Raw genomic sequence first — 21076 nt, forward strand, 5'->3', positions numbered from 1 at the left:
ATACGTCTGTATACACATGTGTGTGCGTATATACGTCTGTATACACATGTGTGTGTATATATGTACATACACATATGTGTGTGTATATATGAATGTATATACATATATATACATATAATGCAAGTGGGGAGTGGTGAGAGATAGCTTGCCCACAAATATTTATGGGGCCCCTTCTTTTTTGGGCAGGCACTGTGTTTGGTGCTGGGGTAACAAATAGCAGCATAGCACATCTAAGGAACTTGAACTTTCAAGCATTATGCTCCCTTACCCACTAAAATAATCTTAAAAGCTAGCCCTAGGCAAAACACTCAACAAACTAGGAATGGAAAGGAACTTTCTCAACCTAATGAAGGTCATCTATGAAACACCCACAGCTAACATCATATTTAATGATGAACGGCTGAATGACCTCCCCCCAAGATCAGAAACCAGAGGAGGATGTCCACTCTCACCACTCCTGTTCAGTACTGTGCTGGAGGTTCTATCCAGAAACAATAGGCAAGAAAAATAAAAGGCATACAGATTGGAAAGGAATTTGAAATTTTAAAATAAAGCTGTTATATCACAGTTTTGAATGTCGTCCAATGGAATTTAAATATATATAGCAATTTGTTATGTACCATCATCCATTTATATAGAGAGATATATAAAGCAAAAGCACTCTTGGAACTATAAGAAATTCTATATTACTCCTTTTTCTCCTTGAACTTTTTTTCTGTTCCATTTTGTTCTCACAGAAGTTTATCCTCTGGTAATTTTATGCTTGAAAGTCTTTTATCGATCATCCTTTCATACTTCTCTGCCACACAAATGTGCATTTACGTAGAAATTTAATTTGTAAAAACATTTCCTCGGACCATAATCCTTTAAAAAGTTCCTTACCTATTATTACAAGTATTATTATTGCATGATTAATCAAAGTAACATATAGCATCATTTTTCAATAAATGAAATTTTATTGCAGATGCATTTCAGTGTGATGGTATGTGATTTTTCTCAATGAGTCCTGCATTGTTCTATTCCTTTTTTTTTTATTAAGAAAACTTACATAAAACAAGTAGATGGGAATGAAAATGGGTTTGCTATAGCAATAGCATTCAGTTCTTTTGGAACTGTTTCCAAATAATGTGCCAAAAATCACACAACAATCATAGTCCAAACTCATTTTAATGACCCATCAGCTGACAAGTCCAGGAGGTCCTTATTCAATTTTGTTGAAAACAAATAATTGGAAGCTACCTAACTTACAAAAAGATGTGTTACTTGGTCATTAAAGTTACTTACTTTTTTAATCCAGATACCAATATTTCAGTATATTCCTTCGGGTTGACCCTGGGAGATTTATACACCCGCTGGCAATGCACCTGAGGTTCATTGTGGGAGGGAGAGGCATTTGTTTTTGTTTGTTTGTTTGCTTGCTACTTTTGTCTGCTCCACCACTCCTTGGAATGATAGCTCCATAAAGGCTGAGGTGTTTGATTTTTGTTCACTTGTGTATCTCCAGAACATAGAAAGCTGTTGGATACCCTACCTACTTGATGCTTGGTGCTTGATGCATGTATGTGGAATGTTATGAAAGAATGTAAAAACCACCTGTTTCTTGCTGTATGCTTTGAGCAGGCAAGGAGAAGAGGCAAAGAGACAGAGGCACCCAGTGCTGCACTGATTTGAGTTTCTCCATCCAAAGGCACCAAAAGGTCACCTTTCTCCAAATCGAAGATGCAGCGTGGAGCAGAGAAAAGGCCTAATCTTTGGAATCCAACCTGTTTTGAAGTCTGGCAGTGACATTGAGTAGCTGTAATTTTGGGGCAAACACCTGGTCGTAGATTCTTCCCCTGTGTAAAAAGAATAATTGGCCCTCCTTCCAGGAGAGGCAGAGGAGGAAGTGACCGTGAAATATGATAATGCCCGTCAGGTATCTGCACCATTTCACGCACTCATTAGTGTGAGTTGTCTTTCATTCCAACTCTGCCTCTTTCCTCCTTGGTGGCACCACCCTTGCCTCTAACCAGCCCAGAAATTTATACTACTAGGTTCATCCTGAACCCTTGCTGCTGTAGATGCTAAGTAGCAGATAAAATGTTAGACTTGGGGGCTATGGTGGAATCTAGGGCAGAGGGAAAATGTACCCTCATCTCCTCATTTAGAAAATGGGGATAATAGGCTGGGTGTGGTGGCTCATGCCTGTAATCCAAGCACTTTGGGAGGTGGAGGCAGGTGGATCATCTGAGGTCAAGAGTTTGAGACCAGCCTGGCCAACATGGTGAAACCCCGTCTCTACTAAAAATACAAAAATTAGGCCCAGTGCTGTGGCTCACTCCTGTAATCCCAGAACTTTGGGAGGTTGAGGTGGGTGGATCACCTGAGGTCAGGAGTTTGAGACCAGCCTGGCCAACATAATGAAACCCCGTCTCCACTAAAAATACAAAAATTAGCTGGGCATGGTGGCGCACGCCTATAATCCCAGCTACTCGGGAGGCTGAGGCAGGAGAATCGCTTGAACCGGGAGGCAGAGCTTGCAGTGAGCTGAGATCGCACCATTGCACTCCTGCCTGGGTGACAGAGCAAGACTCCATCTCAAAAAAAAAAAAAAAAGGGGGGGGCGGGTAATAACAGTCCTACCTCAGGATTTTTGTGCAAGTTAATGTGTTGACTTTCATGAAGTGCTTTGGACAGAGCTTAACACACAGCCAAGGGTTGATAAATGGGTGTTATTATTCTATTTTGGCCTGCCTGTAGGCCGCTGATAAAAAAACACATGTGTTATCTGGAAGAGAAGGGGCAGCCCAGCCTAATTGTGGAGTGAGAAAGTAGGAATTTTCTCAGATGCTCTGTCTCCTATGCATCCTTTATAACATGCGTTGAGATCTCACAGAGTCAGATACTACAGGTGGAATGAAAACCAGTGGTCAGGTTTCAGGGGATGTAGCAGGTTAAGGGCACCTGGGTATCTGTGACCAGAAGAGCCACATGCTTCCCTCAAGCCCCCTATCCACAGGACTTCCCCAATACCCCCAGCAGAGGGTGAGGTAAAGTCCTGTCCTGCCTCCTCCACATCCTCAGAGCCCTCTTCTCTGAAACAACTTGGTCAGTGCACCCAGCATTTTAGTCCCTGAGTTACATGCACTCTCCCCCTCAGCCTATGACTTCTTCCAGAGAAGGAACTCATGCTGTAAAACCCCAGACAGGCATAAGGCTGGGTATAAAGCAAGCACTCAAATATTCCTTAAGTGAAGAAATCTGGAGGTAAACTGCTGCTGTCACAGGTTGGCCAAGGACAGCCTCCCCTGGGACTGGAGAGGCAGCTTCCTAAAACAATTGGAGAGGGTAAGGGAATGACCATGTTTCTGTCGACTCCCCTGGCAGTTTCTCAAGTTTATTAAACCTAAGGAAAGGATGCTGGAAACAAACACATAGGTCTGGAGCTGCCTAGAGGGCTGTGTCCAGGTGTGGGGAGCTGGCCCCACTTCCCAAGTTGTTTATCTTAATTTCCTTGAGAACAAGAAATGCATGTTAGGATGGGTTATTTTTCTTTTAGATTTAACCAAGGCACCTCATGATTTGCTGGATTTTTTAAAAGTTCTGTAACACTGGGAAGGGAGAAATGGGAATTCCTCCACTATTATGACAAAGTCTATGCTTTACAGTAAAGCAAAAATCCCAGAATGTTAACAGAGTTTATCTGTAGGCAGCAGAAGTACAGGAGATTCGCTTTTCCCCTATTTTTCTGTATCTCAGAATAATATTTGCTCTTCAGAGAAATCTATGAGATACAGAAAAGGAGGAGAATAATACTTGCTCTTCAAGGAAATTATAGATGAGAGCCACCATGCTTGGCCACTGTAGCTTTTCTTTCTTAATTAATTTTTGAGTTGTACATATCACATTGTATTGTAGTATATTCTGTCCATCTATCTTGTTCAGATTATGGAGATCATGAGGGCAAGGACTATCTTGAATATTTGATCCAAACATGCATGGATGAATAAGAGAATAAATGCATGGGTAGGTAAATGAATGAATGAATAAAAAGATTCAGATATGTAAAAAGCTGTTTGTTTTTTAGGCCATATTCAGATAGAGAGGAGTGAGCAGTAATTCAAAATTAATTTGTCAAGACTTTTTTTTCTTTGATGATACACACAAACCACTTTTTGAAGTTATCAGTCTGAAGCTGAGAGACCTCAGAACTCAGCAATATGCGTTTCATCCTCAAGCTCATTCATCTCTCAGCAATTTTAGGTCGCCATCTTTTCTATTTTCCTTTCTCTTTTCTTCTCTTTTCTTTTTTCTTTTCTTTTCTTTCGACCAAGTCTTGCTCTATCGCCTAGGCTGGAGTGCCGTAGTGTGAACTCAGCTCACTGCAACCTCTGCCTCTGGGGTTCAAGCGATTCTCCTACTTTAGCCTCCCGAGTAGCTGAGACTACAGGTGCGTACCACCATGCCTGAATAACTTTTAAAACTTTTTAGTAGAGATGGAGTTTTGCCATGATGGCCAGGCTGGTCTCAAACTCTTGGCTTCAAGTGATCCATCCCCTGACCTCGGCCTTCCAGAGTGCTGGGATTACAGGCATGAGCCACCACATGCAGCTCATATTTTTTTTCTTTCAGAACTTAAAAGATGTCATCCTAAAAGAGTCTTCTGGCTCTCATGGGAAAGTTTAGCAATCAGCGTTCTTGCTGTTCTCCTGTAAGTACGGGTCTTCTTTCTCTGGCTTTGTGTAAGATTTACTGTTTATCTTTGGTTTTCAGCAACTTGGCTATTATATGCCTACACTTGGTTTCTAATTTATCATGCTTGTCAGCCTTCTTGAATCTTTGAATGATCCTTCCTGTTTTGGCAAATTGCCAGTCACTATAGTTTCAGATATTGCTTTCCCTATTCTCTTCTCTGTTTCTGGAACTCCTATAAGATATATATTAGGGGGCCAGGCGCGATGGCTCACACCTGTAATCCCAGCATTTTCGGAGGCTGAGGTGGGCGGATCACAAGGTCAGGAGTTTGAGACCAGCCTGGCCAACATGGTGAAACCCTGTCTCTACTAACAATACAAAAATTAGCCGGGCGTGATGGTGCACGTCTGTAGTCCCAGCTGCTCCGGAGGCTGAGGCAGGAGAATTGCTTGAACCCAGGAGGCGGAGGTTGCAGTGAGCTGAGATCGTGCCACTGCACTCCAGCCTGGGTGACTGAGAGTTTGTCTCAAAAAAAAAGATATATATTAGGTCATTTGACTTTGTCCTACATGTCTTGCATGCTCTCTTCTGTTTTTTTTTTTTTTTTCATTTTTTTCTCTATGTGCTTCATTTAGAATATTTTCTTTTACTGTCTGAGTTATCTAATCCTATGTTTTGCTGTGTCCAGTCTATTAAATTCATCTGATAAGTTTTTATTTTCTAATACTTCATATTTCAGTTCTAGAATGCCCATTTGATTCTTTTTCTATAGGTTACAATTCTCTTTTGAAATTATCTATCTTTTCATTTTGCCCATCTTTTACTCTACTTTAACATCCTTATAATCATTATTTTGAAGTCCTTGACTGCTAATTCTAACACCTGGATCATCTATGGGACTGCTTCTATTATATGATTTTTTTCTTAATTATCAGATACTTTTCCTGCCTCTTCATGTGCCTCGTGATTGTTTCTAACTATATGCTGGTTGTTGTTTAAAAACGTAAACTGAAGTCAATGTTACTGCCCCCAAGATAAGATATACACTTTTTTTCTATTTGCCTAGTAAGGCAAATAAGGTGAGGCAGTTATCATCTCAATTCAATCAGGAATTGAGCTATGCCCTGGCATTGGTTAGACTCAGCCCACCTCTGATTTTAAATGTATCAAGGGGAAGACTCTTTGTGTGCTTATGGCCTCTTTCCATAGTGGTACTTTGTCTCCTAAGCATTTTCAGACTGTAGGAAACTTCATTTTGCCTTTGCAGGCCAATCTGTAGTCTCCTGAGTGGCCCTGGCACTCAGCAGATGTCTTGAGTAGAACAGCAGTCAGTTGGTTGTGACAGCCCATGTGCTATCAGAAGCTTCACTGTGCCTAAGGAAAGCCTGATCTTTAGCACTTACCCAAACTCAGCAAATAACCCTGATATGGTTTGGCTCTGTGTCCCCACCCAAATCTTATCTTGTAGCTCCCATAATTCCCATGTGTTGTGGGAGGGACCTGGTGGAAGATGATTGAATTAAGGGGGGTGGGTCTTTCCTGTACTATTCTTGTGATAGTGAATGGGTCTCATGAGATCTGATGGTTTTAGAAAACGGGAGTTGCCCTGCACAAACTCTCTCTTTACCTGCTGCCATCCATGTAAGATGTGGTTTGCTCCTCCTTGCCCTCTATCATAATCTTGAGGCTTCTCTAGCCATGTGGAACTGTGAGTTCTCCATTAAACCTCTTTCCTTTGTAAATGGTCCAGTCTCAGGTATGTTTTTTGCAGTGTAAAGACAGACTAATACAAACCCCTAAGAAAGAAAATGGCCAATAATCTCAACTTCCCTGGGAAGGAATCTTTTCTCTCTTAACTTTTAGTTCTTTTAATCTTCTTTGCTTCTACAGCTCTCCAATATCTTTCAAAATACGATTTTTATAATTTATTGATTTTTTTCACTTTTTTTTTTTTTTTTAAGAGACAGGGTCTCACCATGTTGCCCAGGCTGGTCTCGAGTTCCTGAGCTCAAGTGATCCTCCTGCCTAAACCTACCAAAATGTTGGGATTACATACATGAGCCATGATGCCCAGCCCATGTTTTTCCTCTTGATATAAAGTGATAAACTGTCACTTCTTACTACATTTTACTCAAAAGTAGAAGTTTTCTTATGTTCTTTTCCAGTTAATTAGTTCACATAGGATTCAAACAAGCTCCATGCATTGCACGTAGTTGATATAACTCTGAAGTCTCCTGGTTTATAGGTTCCTCCTCCCTCTTTGTTTTTGTTGTTGTTATGTTTGTTTTTCATCCTTTTTTTTTTTTTTTCTCAATATGTGGTCTTTCTATGTTGCCCAGGCTGGTCTCTAATTCCTGGGCTCAAGCGATCCTTCTGTGTCAGCCTCCCAAGTTGCTGGGACTATAGGCACATACCACCATGCCCAGCTGTTTTTCATCTTAGTTGTTAAAGAAACTGGTTCATTTGTTCTGTTGAATTTTCTGGATTCTACTAATTAGATTCTCCTAGTGTTATTTAACATGTTCCTCTGCTCCTTGTATTTACTACAATCTACCAGATCTAGAGGATTGATAATATTCAGGTTAAATTTTTTGGCATAATTACTTTATAGGTGGTACTATGTAGAGTCGGCCCTCCATATTCATGAGTTCCACGTCTGCAGATTCAACCAAGCAGGTATAAAAAATATTTGGGGGTGGGGTGTGGTGGCTCATGCTTGTAATCCCAACACTTTGGGAGGCTGACGTGGGAAGATCACTTGAGGCCAGGAGTTCAAGACTGGCCTGGGCAACATAGCAATACCCTGTCTTTACGAAAATAAAAGAACAGGCCCAGCTGCAAAACTAAAAAATTATTTTAAAAATAGGCCCAGCTAAACCCAACCTAAATTGCAGAATTATTAGCAAATGCATGATTATTGTTTTAAGCTACTAAATTTTGGGGTGGTTTGTTATGCAGCAATAGATTACTAAAACACATAGTATCTAGGATATGGTGAGCATTCCAATAAATGTTTAATTAAATTGTAAGAGATTAGATAGGTAATTTGACTAGTCAGCCCTCGTGGTCCTTCCAACCACTGAGATTCTATGGCCCTGATAATACCTTGGATTATGCCATTACTTTCTCTACCTCTGCTAATGAGTCACATCTGGATGTGATATAGTTGAGTCCTTGGACTTTGTGACACTTAACACATATAGAGACAGCGACCTGGGGCCACTTTATTTTTTGATAGTCTCTTTCAAACCTACTTTTTTGCAGTACTGTGGAATCCACTTAGATATTCACATATGAAAATCATACCTCAACCGCCATTTACTGTAGAACACAAGCTGTTTTGAGGGAAAGTAATGGAAGTATTTGTGCTTCCAAGACATTTATACTTTCCAACTTATTCTTTACCCATTTTGCAGCCTTCAGAATTTTTCTCCAGTTTCTTATTAGAGAGAAAACCATGATGACCATGCTACGAGAAGTGAGCTACCTAATCCAAACTATACCATTTGGTAAAGTTTGAAATGGCTTAGAATTTCGGGTGATCTGCATGTTGGAAGACTTAGCCTTTGAATTGTTAATCACTTTACCCTTTCTTTAGTGCTGTACTATTTATAATGAGTTAATCAGTTTTCCTTATTTGATTACTTTGGGAGGGGCTCAATGCTATAGGTTTATACCAGAGTATTTTTAAAAGACAGAGTATAGTCCAAGCATCTGGTTGGTCTTTCTGAGGTCATGCATCAAAGCCAATATTTTACCAATAATATGGTTTGGCTCTGTGTCTCCATCCAAATCCCATCTTGAATTGTAATCCAAATTGCAATCGCCACATGGGAGGGACCTGGTGGGAGGTGATTGGATCATGGGGGCAGTTTCCCCCATGCTGTTCTCGTGATAGTGAGTTCTCACGAGAGCCGGTGGTTTTAAAAGTGTTTGGTAGCTCCCCTTTTGCTCTCTCCTGCTACCTTGTGAAGAAGGTGCCTGCTTCCCCTTTGCTTTCCACCATGATTGTAAGTTTCCTGAGGCCTCCCCAGCCATGTGGAACTGTGAGTCAATTAAACCTCCTGATATGGTTTAGCTGTGTCCCCACCAAATCTCAACTTTAATTGTATCTCCCAGAATTCCCACGTGTTGTGGGAGGGACCCAGGGGGAAGTAACTGAATCATGGGGGCCAGTCTTTCCCATGCTATTCTCATGATAGTGAATAAGTCTCACAGGATCTGATGGTTTTATCAGGGATTTCTGCTTTTGCATCCTCTTCATTTTCTCTTGCCACCACCATGTAAGAAGTGCCTTTTGCCTCCTCCCATGATTCTGAAGCCTCCCAAGCCATGTGGAACTGTAAATTCAGTTAAACCTCTTTTTCTTCTCAGTCTCAGATATGTCTTTACCAGCAGCATGAAAACGGACTAATACAGTAAATTGGAACCAGTAGAGTGGGTTGCTGCTGAAAAGATACCTGAAAACATGGAAGTGACTTTGGAACTGGGTAACAGGCAGAGGTTAGAACAGTTTGGAGGGCTCAGAAGAAGACAAGAAAATGTGGGAAAATTTGGAACTCCCTAGAGACTTGTTGAATGGCTTTGCCCAAAATGCTGATAGTGATATGAACAATAAGGTCCAGGCTGAGGTGGTCTCAGATAGAGATGAGGAAGTTGTTGGGAACTGGAACAAAGGTGACTCTTGTTATGTTTTAACAAAGAGACTGGTGGCATTTTGCCCCTGCCCTGGAGATTTGTGGAACTTTGAACTTGACAGAGATGATTTAGGATATCCGGCAGAAGAAATTTCTAAACAGCAAAGCATTCCAGAGGTGACTTGAATACTGTTAAAGGCATTCAGTTTTATAAAAGAAGCCGAGCATAAAAGTTCAGAAAATTTGCAGCCTGACAATGTGATAGAAAAGAAAAACTAATTCTCTGGAGAGAAATTCAAGCTGGCAGCAGAAATTTGCATAAGTAGCAAGGAGCCTAATGTTAATCCCCAAGACCATGGGGAAAATATCTCCAGGCCATGCCAGAGACCTTCACAGCAGCCCCTCCCATCACAGGCCTAGAGGCCCAGGAAGAAAATGTGGTTTCATGGGTCGGGCCCAGGTCCCTGTGCTGTGCGCAGTCTAGGGACTTGGTGCCCTGTGTCCCAGCTGCCCTAGTCATGGCTGAAAGGGGCCAACATAGAGCTCGGGCTGTGGCTTCAGAGGGTGGAAGCCCCAAACCTTGGCAGCTTCCACATGGTGTTGAGCCTGTGGGTGCACAGAAGTCAAGAATTGAGGTTTGGGGACCTCTGCCTAGGTTTCAGAAGTTGTGTGGAAATGCCTGGATGCCCAGGCAAAAGATTGCTGTAGAGGCGGGGCCCTCATGGAAAATCTCTGCAGGGCAGTGCAGAAGGGAAATGTGGGGTTGGAGCCCCCACACAGAGTCCCTACTGGGGCACTGTCTAGTGGAGCTGTGAGAAGAGGGCCACCATCCCCCAGACCCTGGAATGGCAGATCCACTGACAGCTCGCACCGTGCACCTGGAAAAGCTACAGACACTCAACACTAGCCCGTGAATGCAGCCAGGAGGGAGGCTGTACGCTGCAAAGCCACAGGGTGGGGCTGCCCAAGGCCATAGGAACCCACCTCTTACATAACCTGGATGTGAGACCTGGAGTCAAAGGAGATCATTTTGGAGCTTTGAAATTTGACTGCCCCGCTGGATTTTGGGTTTGCATGGGCCCTATACACCCTTTGTTTTGGCCAATTTCTCCCATTTGGAATGGCTGTATTTACCTAATACCTGTACTCCCATTATATCTAGGAAGTAACTAGCTTGCTTTCGATTTTACAGGCTCATAGGCAGAAGGGACTTGCCTTGTCTCAGATGAGACTTTGGACTGTGGACTTTTGTGTTAATGCCGAAATGAGTTAAGACTTCGGGGGATGTCTTAACTGTTGGTAAGCCATGATTTGTTTTGAAACTTGAGGACATGAGATTTAGAGGGGTCAGGGGTGGAATGATTTGTTTGGGGGCTGTGTCCCGACCAAATCTCAACTTTAATTATATCCCCCAGAATTCCCATGTGTTGTGGGAGGGACCCAGGAGGAGGTAATTGAATCATGGGGGCTGATATTTCCCATGCTATTCTCATGACAGTGAATAGTCTCACGAGATCTGATGGTTTTATCAGGGGCTGCTTTTGCTTCTTCCTCATTTTCTCTTGCTGCCACCATGTAAGAAGTGCCTTTCACCTCCCGCCATGATTCTGAGGCCTCCCAAGCCACATGGAACTGTAAGTTCAATTAAACTTCTTTTTCTTCCCAGTCTCAGATATGTCTTTATCAGCAGCATGAAAATGATCTAATACACCTTGTTTCTTTATAAATTACCTGGTTTCAGGTAGTATCTTTATAGCAGTGTGAAAACAGACTAATACAGCCTTGTTGCAGTTGTAGCAGAAAGGACCCAAGTCTAGACTCTACGACTTAATGGCGCAAGTGTCAGAAGCCATTGATTCTGCGTTTACAGACTTTACTCTAATGGATACATGGGACTAGAAGGGAATTGGAGTAAGAAAGGCAGCAGCCCACAGAAACTGGGCTCTCTGTGCACTTCTTAGTCTCCTGTTATAAATATGAAATATTTCCTTGGCTTTGGCAGATTTCTGGGCCTGTCCCTGCCATCCTGACAACTTATTCCTGGTTTGAAATTTCTAGTTGAGCCCTTGGTATCTAGGCTCCATCTAGTTGTGCCCCAGGATATTCAGCTTCTGTTCTCATCCATGGCCACCACTCTTGGCTTCCCATTTGGTCCTGCCCTTCTAGCAGTCATTGGAACTTGCTTTAAGCCTAACTCCTACTCATCCTTCAGATCTCAAGTCATATGTCATTGCCTTAGGAAGAACTTCCTTGAGACTCAAGACTAGGTCAGGTCCTCTTGATACATGCCCCAAGAGTTTCTTGTGTTTCACCTTCACAATTTGTAATTTATTACTTCTCACAATTTGTAATTATTTTTGTCATCTGTTCTATACCCATCCTATATCTTCAGCACCTGGGACAGTGCTTAGCACAGAGTAGGTGTTCAATAAATGTGTTCAGTAAACATGAAACAATGAAGCTTGTGACTTTGGCCCCTACCTCGTTTTGTATTTACAAGGTCATATTGCACATTATATCTCAGTTTATGCATGTATAAATTAGGATAATATTATTTTACCTACCTCACAGTTCAAGGTGCTATGCATGTAGCAGATGCTTAACAAAATGCTTGTAGAATGAGTGAATGCATATGCTATCTCTATGATAAAAGAAATCTATATTTTAACTAAGATTTATTTCACTTAACAAGAGGAATGGAGTACCCAAACAGGAGGAGTCATGTTTTTTGAGCTGGAAATAAAATTCAGGATTTCATATACCTTTGCTCAGGGGTCTATATTTTTCTTCTGGTCATACTTTAGTATTAGACATATTTTAAATGGGGAAGGGGGAAATTTTTTGAATGGATTTGGACAAAACTAGTAATGATTGACTTTTCCAATTTCTAGGCTGGTTGTGGCTGTCACAGATTTTAACTCCTCGGTGCACCAAGAGTACAGATTCCAAATTGCCTATATCTTAAAAACTTGTAAGAAAGAAGCAATGGTGAATGTGAATCTGAACACCAGGGAGAGTTCCAGAAAGGGAACTCCCATCAGTTGGTACAGCTAATTGGCCTTATGAAACCAGTGGCAGGATAAGATCTTGACCTCTGAGAATGACAGCAAAAGTGCTCTCAGCTTAGTAGGACCTGGTACTACAAGTCTCACAGGCTGGCTTACCTTTGGACTGGATTAACCTGCCTGTTCTCCCCATTCCCCCATCAGTACAGGGAAGATACCTTGCATATAAAATACAAATGCTACTTAGTTTTTCTTTTTCTTGTTCATCTCTTCTCCACCATGTCCATCCACTCCCTTCTGGGATCCCTCCCATTTGACATTTCCTTCGGGATACAGAATACAGAGAAGGGAGAAGGTGCAGGAAGGATCCAAATGTTACTAGAGTTATACATTTTATTTGAGCTTCATCTCTTTGGAGAAAGGGGAACAGGGATGAGAGGATTAAGTTAGAGATGGTCCTGGCACAAGGCCCGGAGATGTGGGGTGTGTGAAGAAGGAAATTCATGACTAGAATATATGCTGAAGGTGAAATGAGGGGAGCCTGGATAGGGAATTCAGAGATAATTGTTGGCATTTAGTAATGTCGTCTGGGAATGTGATCCCAGTGCAGAGCAAGGAAGAAGGCTGGCAGGTAGTAGGAGTCACAGTCAGGAAGGAAGTACTGTAGTTCGTATCCAGTCTAGGTCTCTGGACAATTGACCCCTTTTGGGTAGGAGGATTTGCCAGGATTATCTAACGCCTTATTTCTAGTTCATCTCCTAGACATCTTCATTGCTGTTGCCCTCTGGTGAGTATGAATCCATAGGATGGCGTCTCCTCTCCACTGACCATGTCCGAGGCTGAGTCTGAGACTGGGTGGAAGCCATAGACGGATGACACATAGGCCAGTAATGCTGCTGAGGAAAAGTGTGAGCTCTTGGCCTAGATTTGGGGTCGGGCTCCATCTCAGGCTCAGTCTCAGGCTGGGGCTCCATCTCGGTCTCAGTCTCGGTCTCAGCCTTGGGCTCTATTTCAGGCTCCAGCTCTGACTCAGGCTCCAGCTCCCGATCCAGGTCTAGGTCCAGACCCAGCCCAGCCTCTTGTTCTGATTCCAGCTCCAAATCCAACTCGGACTCCTCTTCTACAGGCTGTTGGATCTTGGTGAAGCCTGGACTTACATTTTTTTGGCTTCCTAGAAAACTGCTGCTCATTTTATGTGTTGAGTTGTCATTCTGAAATACAATTAGGTGGGTTAAAATTTCTAATTAAATTTAACTTTCTGCTGAACGCAGTGGCTCATACCTGTTAATCCCAGCACTTTGAGAGGCTGGGGCAGGAGAATCACTTTAGCCCAGGAGTTGAAGGCCAGCCTGGGCAACATAGTGAAACTTCTATCTCTACAAATAATAATAATAATAATAATAATAATAATTTTAAAAACTAGCTGGGCATGATGGCACATACCTGTAGTCCTAGCTACTCAGGAGGCTGAGGCAGGAGGATTGCTTAAGGCTGAGACTGCAGTGAGCTGTGTTTGCACCGCTGCACTCCAGCCTGAGCAAAAGAGTGAGACTTTGTCTCAAAAAACAAACAATAAAAACCAGAATTTTAATTTTTGAGCAGTCAAGGAATTTCAGAATACAATAGGACTTAAGGTACCAGAACCATGGGTTCCTTGCAGAGTAGAAAATATTTCTTGCCTAATTCTACTTTTCTTTTTATTATTATTATTAATTTTGACACAGAGTCTTGATCTGTTGCCCAGGCTGTAGTGCAGTGGCATGATCTAGGCTCACTACAACCTCTACTTCCCGAATTCAAGTGATTCTCTTGCCTCAGCCTCCCAAGTAGTTGGGACTACAGATGTGCACCACCACAACTGGCTAATTTTTGTATTTTTAGTAGAGACAGGGTTTCACCATGTTGGCCAGGCTGGTCTCAAACTCCTGAGCTCAAGTGATCCACCTGCCTCAGCCTCCCAAAGTGCTGGGATTACAGGCATGAGCCACTGCACCCAGCCTTTATTTATTTTTTATTAAAATTTTTTTAAAATTTTCTTTAAAATGCCAATGACATCATCCATAAATCTGCTTTTCATCTTCTTTCTACCCTCTGGTTTCTCAGTTACTCACTATTCTTCAGATTCAATCAATTTCCATCTTAGAATTTCTCTGGCTTTTCTAGCTAGACCAGATTTCATGACCAACCATTTAAAACAGCAATGGACTTAACATTCTGAAACATCTTGTCTTCTTGATCTTGTCTTGCCAACCCCCAGTGCAATCCTTGACAGGGCATATAAGGCTGTGTGTGACCTGGCCTCTTGCCATTCTTCTTTAGCTTTATTCCAGCTGTGGTCCCCGCCCTTTGCTCTCACCATAAAGTTATCCAGAGTTGCCTGACTACTGCTCAGCTTTGTGCATGCCGCTCCCTTTTCCTGCCTTGTCCTCCTCCATCTTGTCCACATCCACTTAGTCATCACCCCAGATTCGGAGCCAAGATGACCAGGCAGGACCTCAGCTTCTTTTGTGTTCCAACTACACCTCATTCACACTTCCATCATAGTACCGGTAACATATTGTTTTATTTATTTACAAACTGACTCCTTACTAGAATCTAAGCTCCTTGTGGTACATGACAGGGCCTGGTTCTTGATATCCCCAGTACCAGACACTGAGCTTGTCATATAGCAGGTGCCCACAGGCCTTGCATCAGCCTTGAATCAGCCTGTAATAGCATTCCTCAAAATTAATCACTTCACCTTTCCTGAAACATTTTCTTCTCAACCACCATATGACACTCTTCTGCTTTTCCTCCTTCCTTCCTGGTTACTGCTTCTTGGTCTCTTTGCTGTCTCCTCTCCTTCTACGGGACTTCTAGATGTTGGTATGCCCCAAGGCTTGATCTTGGGACCTTTCTCTTCTCTATCTATGCTCTCTCCATAGGGACTTTTATTTTGGGCCCGTAATTTTCATTACCATCTATATGCTGATGCTGATGATTCTTTGGTTATAACCCTTCCCCTGATCTGCAGGTTTATAAATTCACTTCCATTCTTGACATCTCCATTTGAATGTTTAATAGGCAACTTGAATTTTGTTTTGTTTTAGACAGAGTATCGCTCTGTTGCCCAGGCTGGAGTACAGTGGCATGATCTTGGCTCACTGCAACCTCCACCTCCCAGGTTCAAGTGATTCTCCTGCCTCAGGCTCCCAAGTAGCTGGAATGACAGGCATGCGCCACTATACCCGACTAATTTTTGTATTTTTAGTCGAGAAGAGGATTCACCATGTTGGCCAGGCTAGTCTCGAACTCCTGGCCTCAAGTGATCCACCTGCCTCACCTCCCAAAGTGCTAGGATTACAGGTGTGAGGCCACACCTGGCCCAGGCATTTTGAATTCAATACACATCAAATAGAACTTGCTCCTCTCCTAGCCTTCCCTGTCTTAAATAGCAGAAAACAATTGACATAGTCAATACCAAATCTTAATATAAGAATGTTAGTACATTAGGAAACTATTTTTTAAAAACATAGTAGATAATGGCCATCTTTATTTATTTATTTTTTTGACTGGGTCTTACTCTGTCATCCAGGCTGGAGTCCAGTGGCACAATCAAAGCTCACTGTGAACTCAAACTACTGGGCTCAAGCAATCCTCCAGCCTCAAGCTCCCGAGTAGCTAGGATTACAGGTATGCACCATCATACCTGGCTGATTTTTAATTTTTTTTTCAAGATAGAGTCTCACTATGTTGTCCAGGTTGCTCTGAAATTCCTGGCCTCAAATGATTCTTCTGCCTCAGTCTCCCAAAGTGCTGGCATTACAGGCATGAGTCACTACAGCTGGCTGATATGTCCATCTCAAACCAGCTGTCACCACTAGTCTTTTATTTTTTTATTTTTCTTGAGACAGGGTCTCACTCTGTTGCCCAGGCTGCAGTGCAGTGGCACGATCTTAGCCCACTGCAACCTCTGTTTCCTGGGTTAAGGTGATTCTCATGCCTTGGCCTCCTGAGTAGCTGGGGTTATAGGCACGCACCACCATGCCCAGCAATTTTTTTGTATTTTTAGTAGAGCTGGGGTTTCGCCATGTTGGCCAGGCTGGTCTCAAACTCCTGGCCTCAAGTGATTCGCCTTCCTCGGCCTCCTGAAGTGCTAGGATTGCAGGCATGAGCCACCACAGTTGGCCACCACTAGTCTTAATAGAGACACACAAGGATCCTTCTCATTAAATTCAGGAGTAAGGCAAGATTCATCATTATTTCTTGTTCTGAGAGGTTTAGTTAATGCAATAATACATGATATTGAAATAAGAATTCTAACAATTGGAACATAAGAGATTAGTGTTATTTTTAGAAAATATTTTCCTATTTGGAAAACCCAAAGGAATTAACAGTGAAACCTCTTAGGAATAGTAAGGTGATTCACAAAGGTAGCCAAATAATTTAATAAAAACCAATGGGTTTCCTATATGTTAGCAATTGCCAGTTAGAAAAGATAATGGAAATGGCCAGGTGTGGTGGCTCATGCCTATAATCCCAGCACTTTGGGAGGTGGAGGTGGGTGGATTGCTTGAGCCCAGGAGTTCAAGACCAGCCTGGGCAACATAGCAAAACCCCGTCTCTGTGAAAGATACAAATATTAGCTGGGCATAGTGGTGTGCGTCTGTACTCCCAAATACTCGGGAGGCTGAGGTTGGAGGACTGTTTGAGCCTGAGAGGCTGAGGCTGTGGTGCACCGTGATCATACCACTGCACTTCAGCCTGGGTGACAGAGCGAGACCCTGTCTCAAAAAAACAGAAAAGTAAAACATATAAAGTATCTAAGATTTTCCCACGTGAAGAAAGTCACAAAACCTTACTACGAATGAAACATTTAAGAAGACAATAAATGTAGAGACAGTTCATGTTTCTGGATAAGAAGAATGAATACTATAAAGATATAAATTCTCAAGTGATTTTATATTTTTAATACAACTCTAATGATTATTTCAATAAGATTTGTTTTTGTGGGGTGGGGACCTGACAAAAGATTCAAAAGTTGGTTTGGAAGAATAAATTGGTGAGAATGAGTTAGCAAATTTTGAAATAGAACACTGATGACATAGGACGTCTTAACCAAATGTTACAATGTATTATACAGCAATAATAATAAAAACAGTGTGATGGCTAGGCGTGGTGGCTCACATCTGTAATCCCAGCATTTTGGGAGGCTAAGGTGGGCAGATCACCTAAGGTCAGGAGTTCGAGACCAGCCTAGGCAACATGGTGAAACCTCGTCTCTACTAAAAATACAAAAATAAGCCAGGTGTGGTGGCGCACACCTGTAAGCCCAGCTACTCAGGAGGCTGAGGCAGGACAATCACTTGAACCTGGGAGGCGGAGGTTGCAGTGAGCCAAGATCGTGCCACTGCACTCCAGACTGGGCGACAAAGTGAGACTCTGTCTCAAAAATCAAAAACAAAAACAAAAAACACTGTGATACTGAAGCGATACAGAAAAATGAAATCCACAACTAAGCTAGAAATACACTTTAGTTTTCATAAGAAAATAATATTTTATGAGAATAACATATCAGTAGGGGAAAGAAGGCTTATTCAATAGATGGTTGGATGGTGCTATGATTTGCATGTGTGGCTTCCAAAATCCATGTTGAAACTTAATCCACATTGTGGTGGTATTAAGGGGTGAGGCCTTTGGGGAGTGATTAAGTCATAAGGGCTCTGCCTTTGTGAATGGATTAGTGCCTTATAAAAGGGCTGGAGGGCTAGCATAAGCCCTTTTGTCCTTCCACCTTCTGCCATGTGGGGATGCTGCTGAGAGAAGATGGAAGAAGCCCTCAGCAGACACTGAAACTGCCAGGACCTTGATCTTGGACTTCTCGCATTCAGAACTGTGAGAAATAAATATCTATTATTTACAAATTACTCAGTCTCAGATATTTTGTTATAGTAGCACTAATGAACTAAGATAGATGGCATATGGCCCAAAATAGTTAGCTATATAGATAAAAAATAAAGATTAAGGCTGAGTGCAGTGGCTCATGCCTGTAATCCCAGCACTTTGGGAGGCTGGGGCGGGTAGATCACGAGGTCAGGAGTTCGAGACCAGCCTGGCCAACATAGTAAAACCCTGTCTCTACTAAAAATACAAAAATTAGCCAGGAGTGGTGGCGGGTGCCTGTAGTCCCAGCTATCTGGGAGGCTGAGGCAGGAGAATCGCTTGAACCCACGAGGCAGAGGTTGCAGCAAGCCGAGACCATGCCATTGCACTCCAGCCTGGGTGACAGAATGAGACTGTCTCAAAAATAAAAAAAAAATAAAGATTACCCTTCAATACCTGTACACTGAAAAACATTCTATTTATATTAAAGTGTATAACATATAAAAAATAAAAACATAAAAATCTAGAAAATGTGTCTTATTTACCTTCTAAGAGGGAATGACTTTCTAAATAAAAAGTAAATATAAATAATAAGAAAAGGAAATATTAATAGATATGACTAAGTATGTAAAAACAAGTATGTCGAGTATCATAATTATAAATTAAAAAATAGAGAAACTTCCATTTATCGTAAAAGCAGACTGCATAATTCAAACCAATTAGTTAATTAGTCATTACTAATTATTAACTACTAGTTAACTAGTTGTTTTTTATTAACTACCAGTTAACTAGTTGTGTGTGTGTTGTTCTTTTTTTTTTTTTTTTTTTTAGAGTCTTGCTCTGTCCCTCTGTCGCCCTGTCGCCCAGGCTGGAGTGCAATGGCGCGATCTCGGCTCACTGCAACCTCTGCCTCCTGGGTTCAAGCGATTCTCCTGCCTCAGCCTCCCAAGTAGCTGGGACTACAGGCACGTGCCACCACATCCGGCTAATTTTTTTGTATTTTTAGTAGAAATAGGGTTTCACCAGGATGGTCTCGATCTCCTGACCTTGTGATTTGCGTGCCTTGGCCTCCCAAAGTGCTGGGATTACAGGCAAGAGCCATCGTGCCCGGCCGTTGTACGGTCTTAACTGTTTCAGATGTGGTGTCTCATTTCATCAACTAGGCTTTGTTTAATAATGATTTCTAGTCATTAGCTAATATTAGATAATATTTTAGTGCCCATCTGTTTTAATTTCCTTTTTTTTTTTTTGGAAACCTTTAACCTACACAGGTACTGATTTGAAAATGCTGAAGTGGGCCCGGGTCTCAGTATTTTTTTTTTTTAGACAGAGTCTCACTCTGTCACCCAGGCTGGAGTGCAGTGGTGCCATCTCAGCTCACTGCAACCTCTGCCTCCCGGGTTCAAGCAACTCTGCCTCAGCCTCCCAAGCAGCTGAGACTACAGGTGCCCGCCACCATGCCTGGCTAATTTTTGTAGTTCTAGTAGAGATGGGGTTTCACCATGTTGGCTAGGATGGTCTTGAACTCCTGACCTCATGATCTACCTGCCTTGGCCTCCCAAAGTGCTAGGATTACAGGTGTGAACCACCACACTCAGCCAGGTCTCAGTATTAATAAAAGGCTGAAAATTCAGACTTACATATTATTCTCCTTTGCATTTGGTCAGGTCGAGTAAATCTCATACTACAATGTAAAGGTAATAAAGCTGAGGTATTAGACAAGATTATAGATCTGAATCTCTGCTAGTTCATTAGTTTTATTATTCATCTCAAGAGTGGGTGGGGTGGGGAGGAATTCTAAAGGTATAGCTGGGGGAGACATTTAGAATATTTAGCAACTGGTAATAGACACTAACCAAGAATGCTGTATAAGGATCCTTGAGGTCTGTGCTGGGTTGGGCAAACCCTCTCTTCAGTTTGGGAAATTTCTTGAATGGAACCCTGATGCCATGACAGTGAGGGCACTTGGCTGCTCAGATCCACTGCTATTTACCAAGTGGTAAGGGTGCATTTCAACATCTCAGATTCTGGTACAGCCATACTAAATACCTTTCTTGGACATTATTCATCTATCTGATCAGGTATCCTGACTCCCAGCCCCCAGCCACCCGTCACCCATCCCCCCACTGCCCTCAATCCCTTCCCCCAACCTCATGCTTTGTCTGTTTGTCCGACCTTGTCTGTTTCTGAGTAGGTTTCCCGTATCACTGTCTCAGATTCATCGATGCTTAACTTGGAGGAGCCTATGACCTTTCTTGACAAGGCAAACAGCACGGCGTCGTGAACGCTGAGGAACAGCTGGGTCTTGGTGATGCCAGCATCAAAGAAATCATTCCTCTCAAATGCCCTGACTATGGAAGCTACAAACCAAACCCAGAACACACACAATGTCAGATACTTGGGGAGCAGAGGACCCAGGGTGCAAAACAGCCCTCTCATAGGGTGAAGGATACTCACAGTGACACCCTGCAATGAGTATCAAAATGTTGGCATTTTGAAAGGCATTGCATATCTGCGGGGGGAGAGAAAATCAGTATCAGAAGGCTTTATACTTGCTAGGAAAGGCCTTCTATTAGCTAAGTTTTTGTTTTGTTTTGTGACAGGGTCTCACTCTGTCACCCAGATGGGGTGCAGTGGCGTGATCTCGGCTCACTGCAACCTCCACCTCCCAGGTTCAAGTGATTTGTCCACCTCAGCCTCCCAAGTAGCTGAGACTACAGGCGCACACCACCGTGCCCGGCTAATTTTTGTATTTTTAGTAGAGACAGGATTTCACCATATTGGCCAGGCTGGTCTCGAACTCCTGACTTCGTGATCTGCCTGCCTCGACCTCCCAAAATGCTGGGATTACAGGTGTGAGCCACCGCACCCAGCCAATTAGCTGAGTTTTAAAACCCC

At 42.5% G+C, this 21076-nt stretch overlaps 1 protein-coding gene across 1 annotated transcript in view; it reads right to left on the reverse strand.

Moving 5' to 3' along the window:
- Window positions 1-12695: 12695 nt before the first annotated feature.
- The window catches only part of SLC26A8 (solute carrier family 26 member 8), an 84682-nt gene continuing 76301 nt past the window's right edge, over window positions 12696-21076 (reverse strand). The window contains exons 19-21 of the mRNA XM_030803457.1: window positions 20636-20690; window positions 20354-20538; window positions 12696-13527 (exon numbers count right to left, since the gene is read on the reverse strand). Coding sequence (XP_030659317.1) covers window positions 13075-13527; window positions 20354-20538; window positions 20636-20690 — 693 coding nt within the window. The 3' untranslated portion in view covers window positions 12696-13074. The remainder of the gene's footprint in view (window positions 13528-20353; window positions 20539-20635; window positions 20691-21076) is intronic.

The sequence above is a fragment of the Nomascus leucogenys genome, chromosome 22a (genome assembly GCF_006542625.1).
Source record: "Nomascus leucogenys isolate Asia chromosome 22a, Asia_NLE_v1, whole genome shotgun sequence".
In the NCBI taxonomy this organism is placed as follows: Eukaryota; Metazoa; Chordata; class Mammalia; order Primates; family Hylobatidae; genus Nomascus; species Nomascus leucogenys.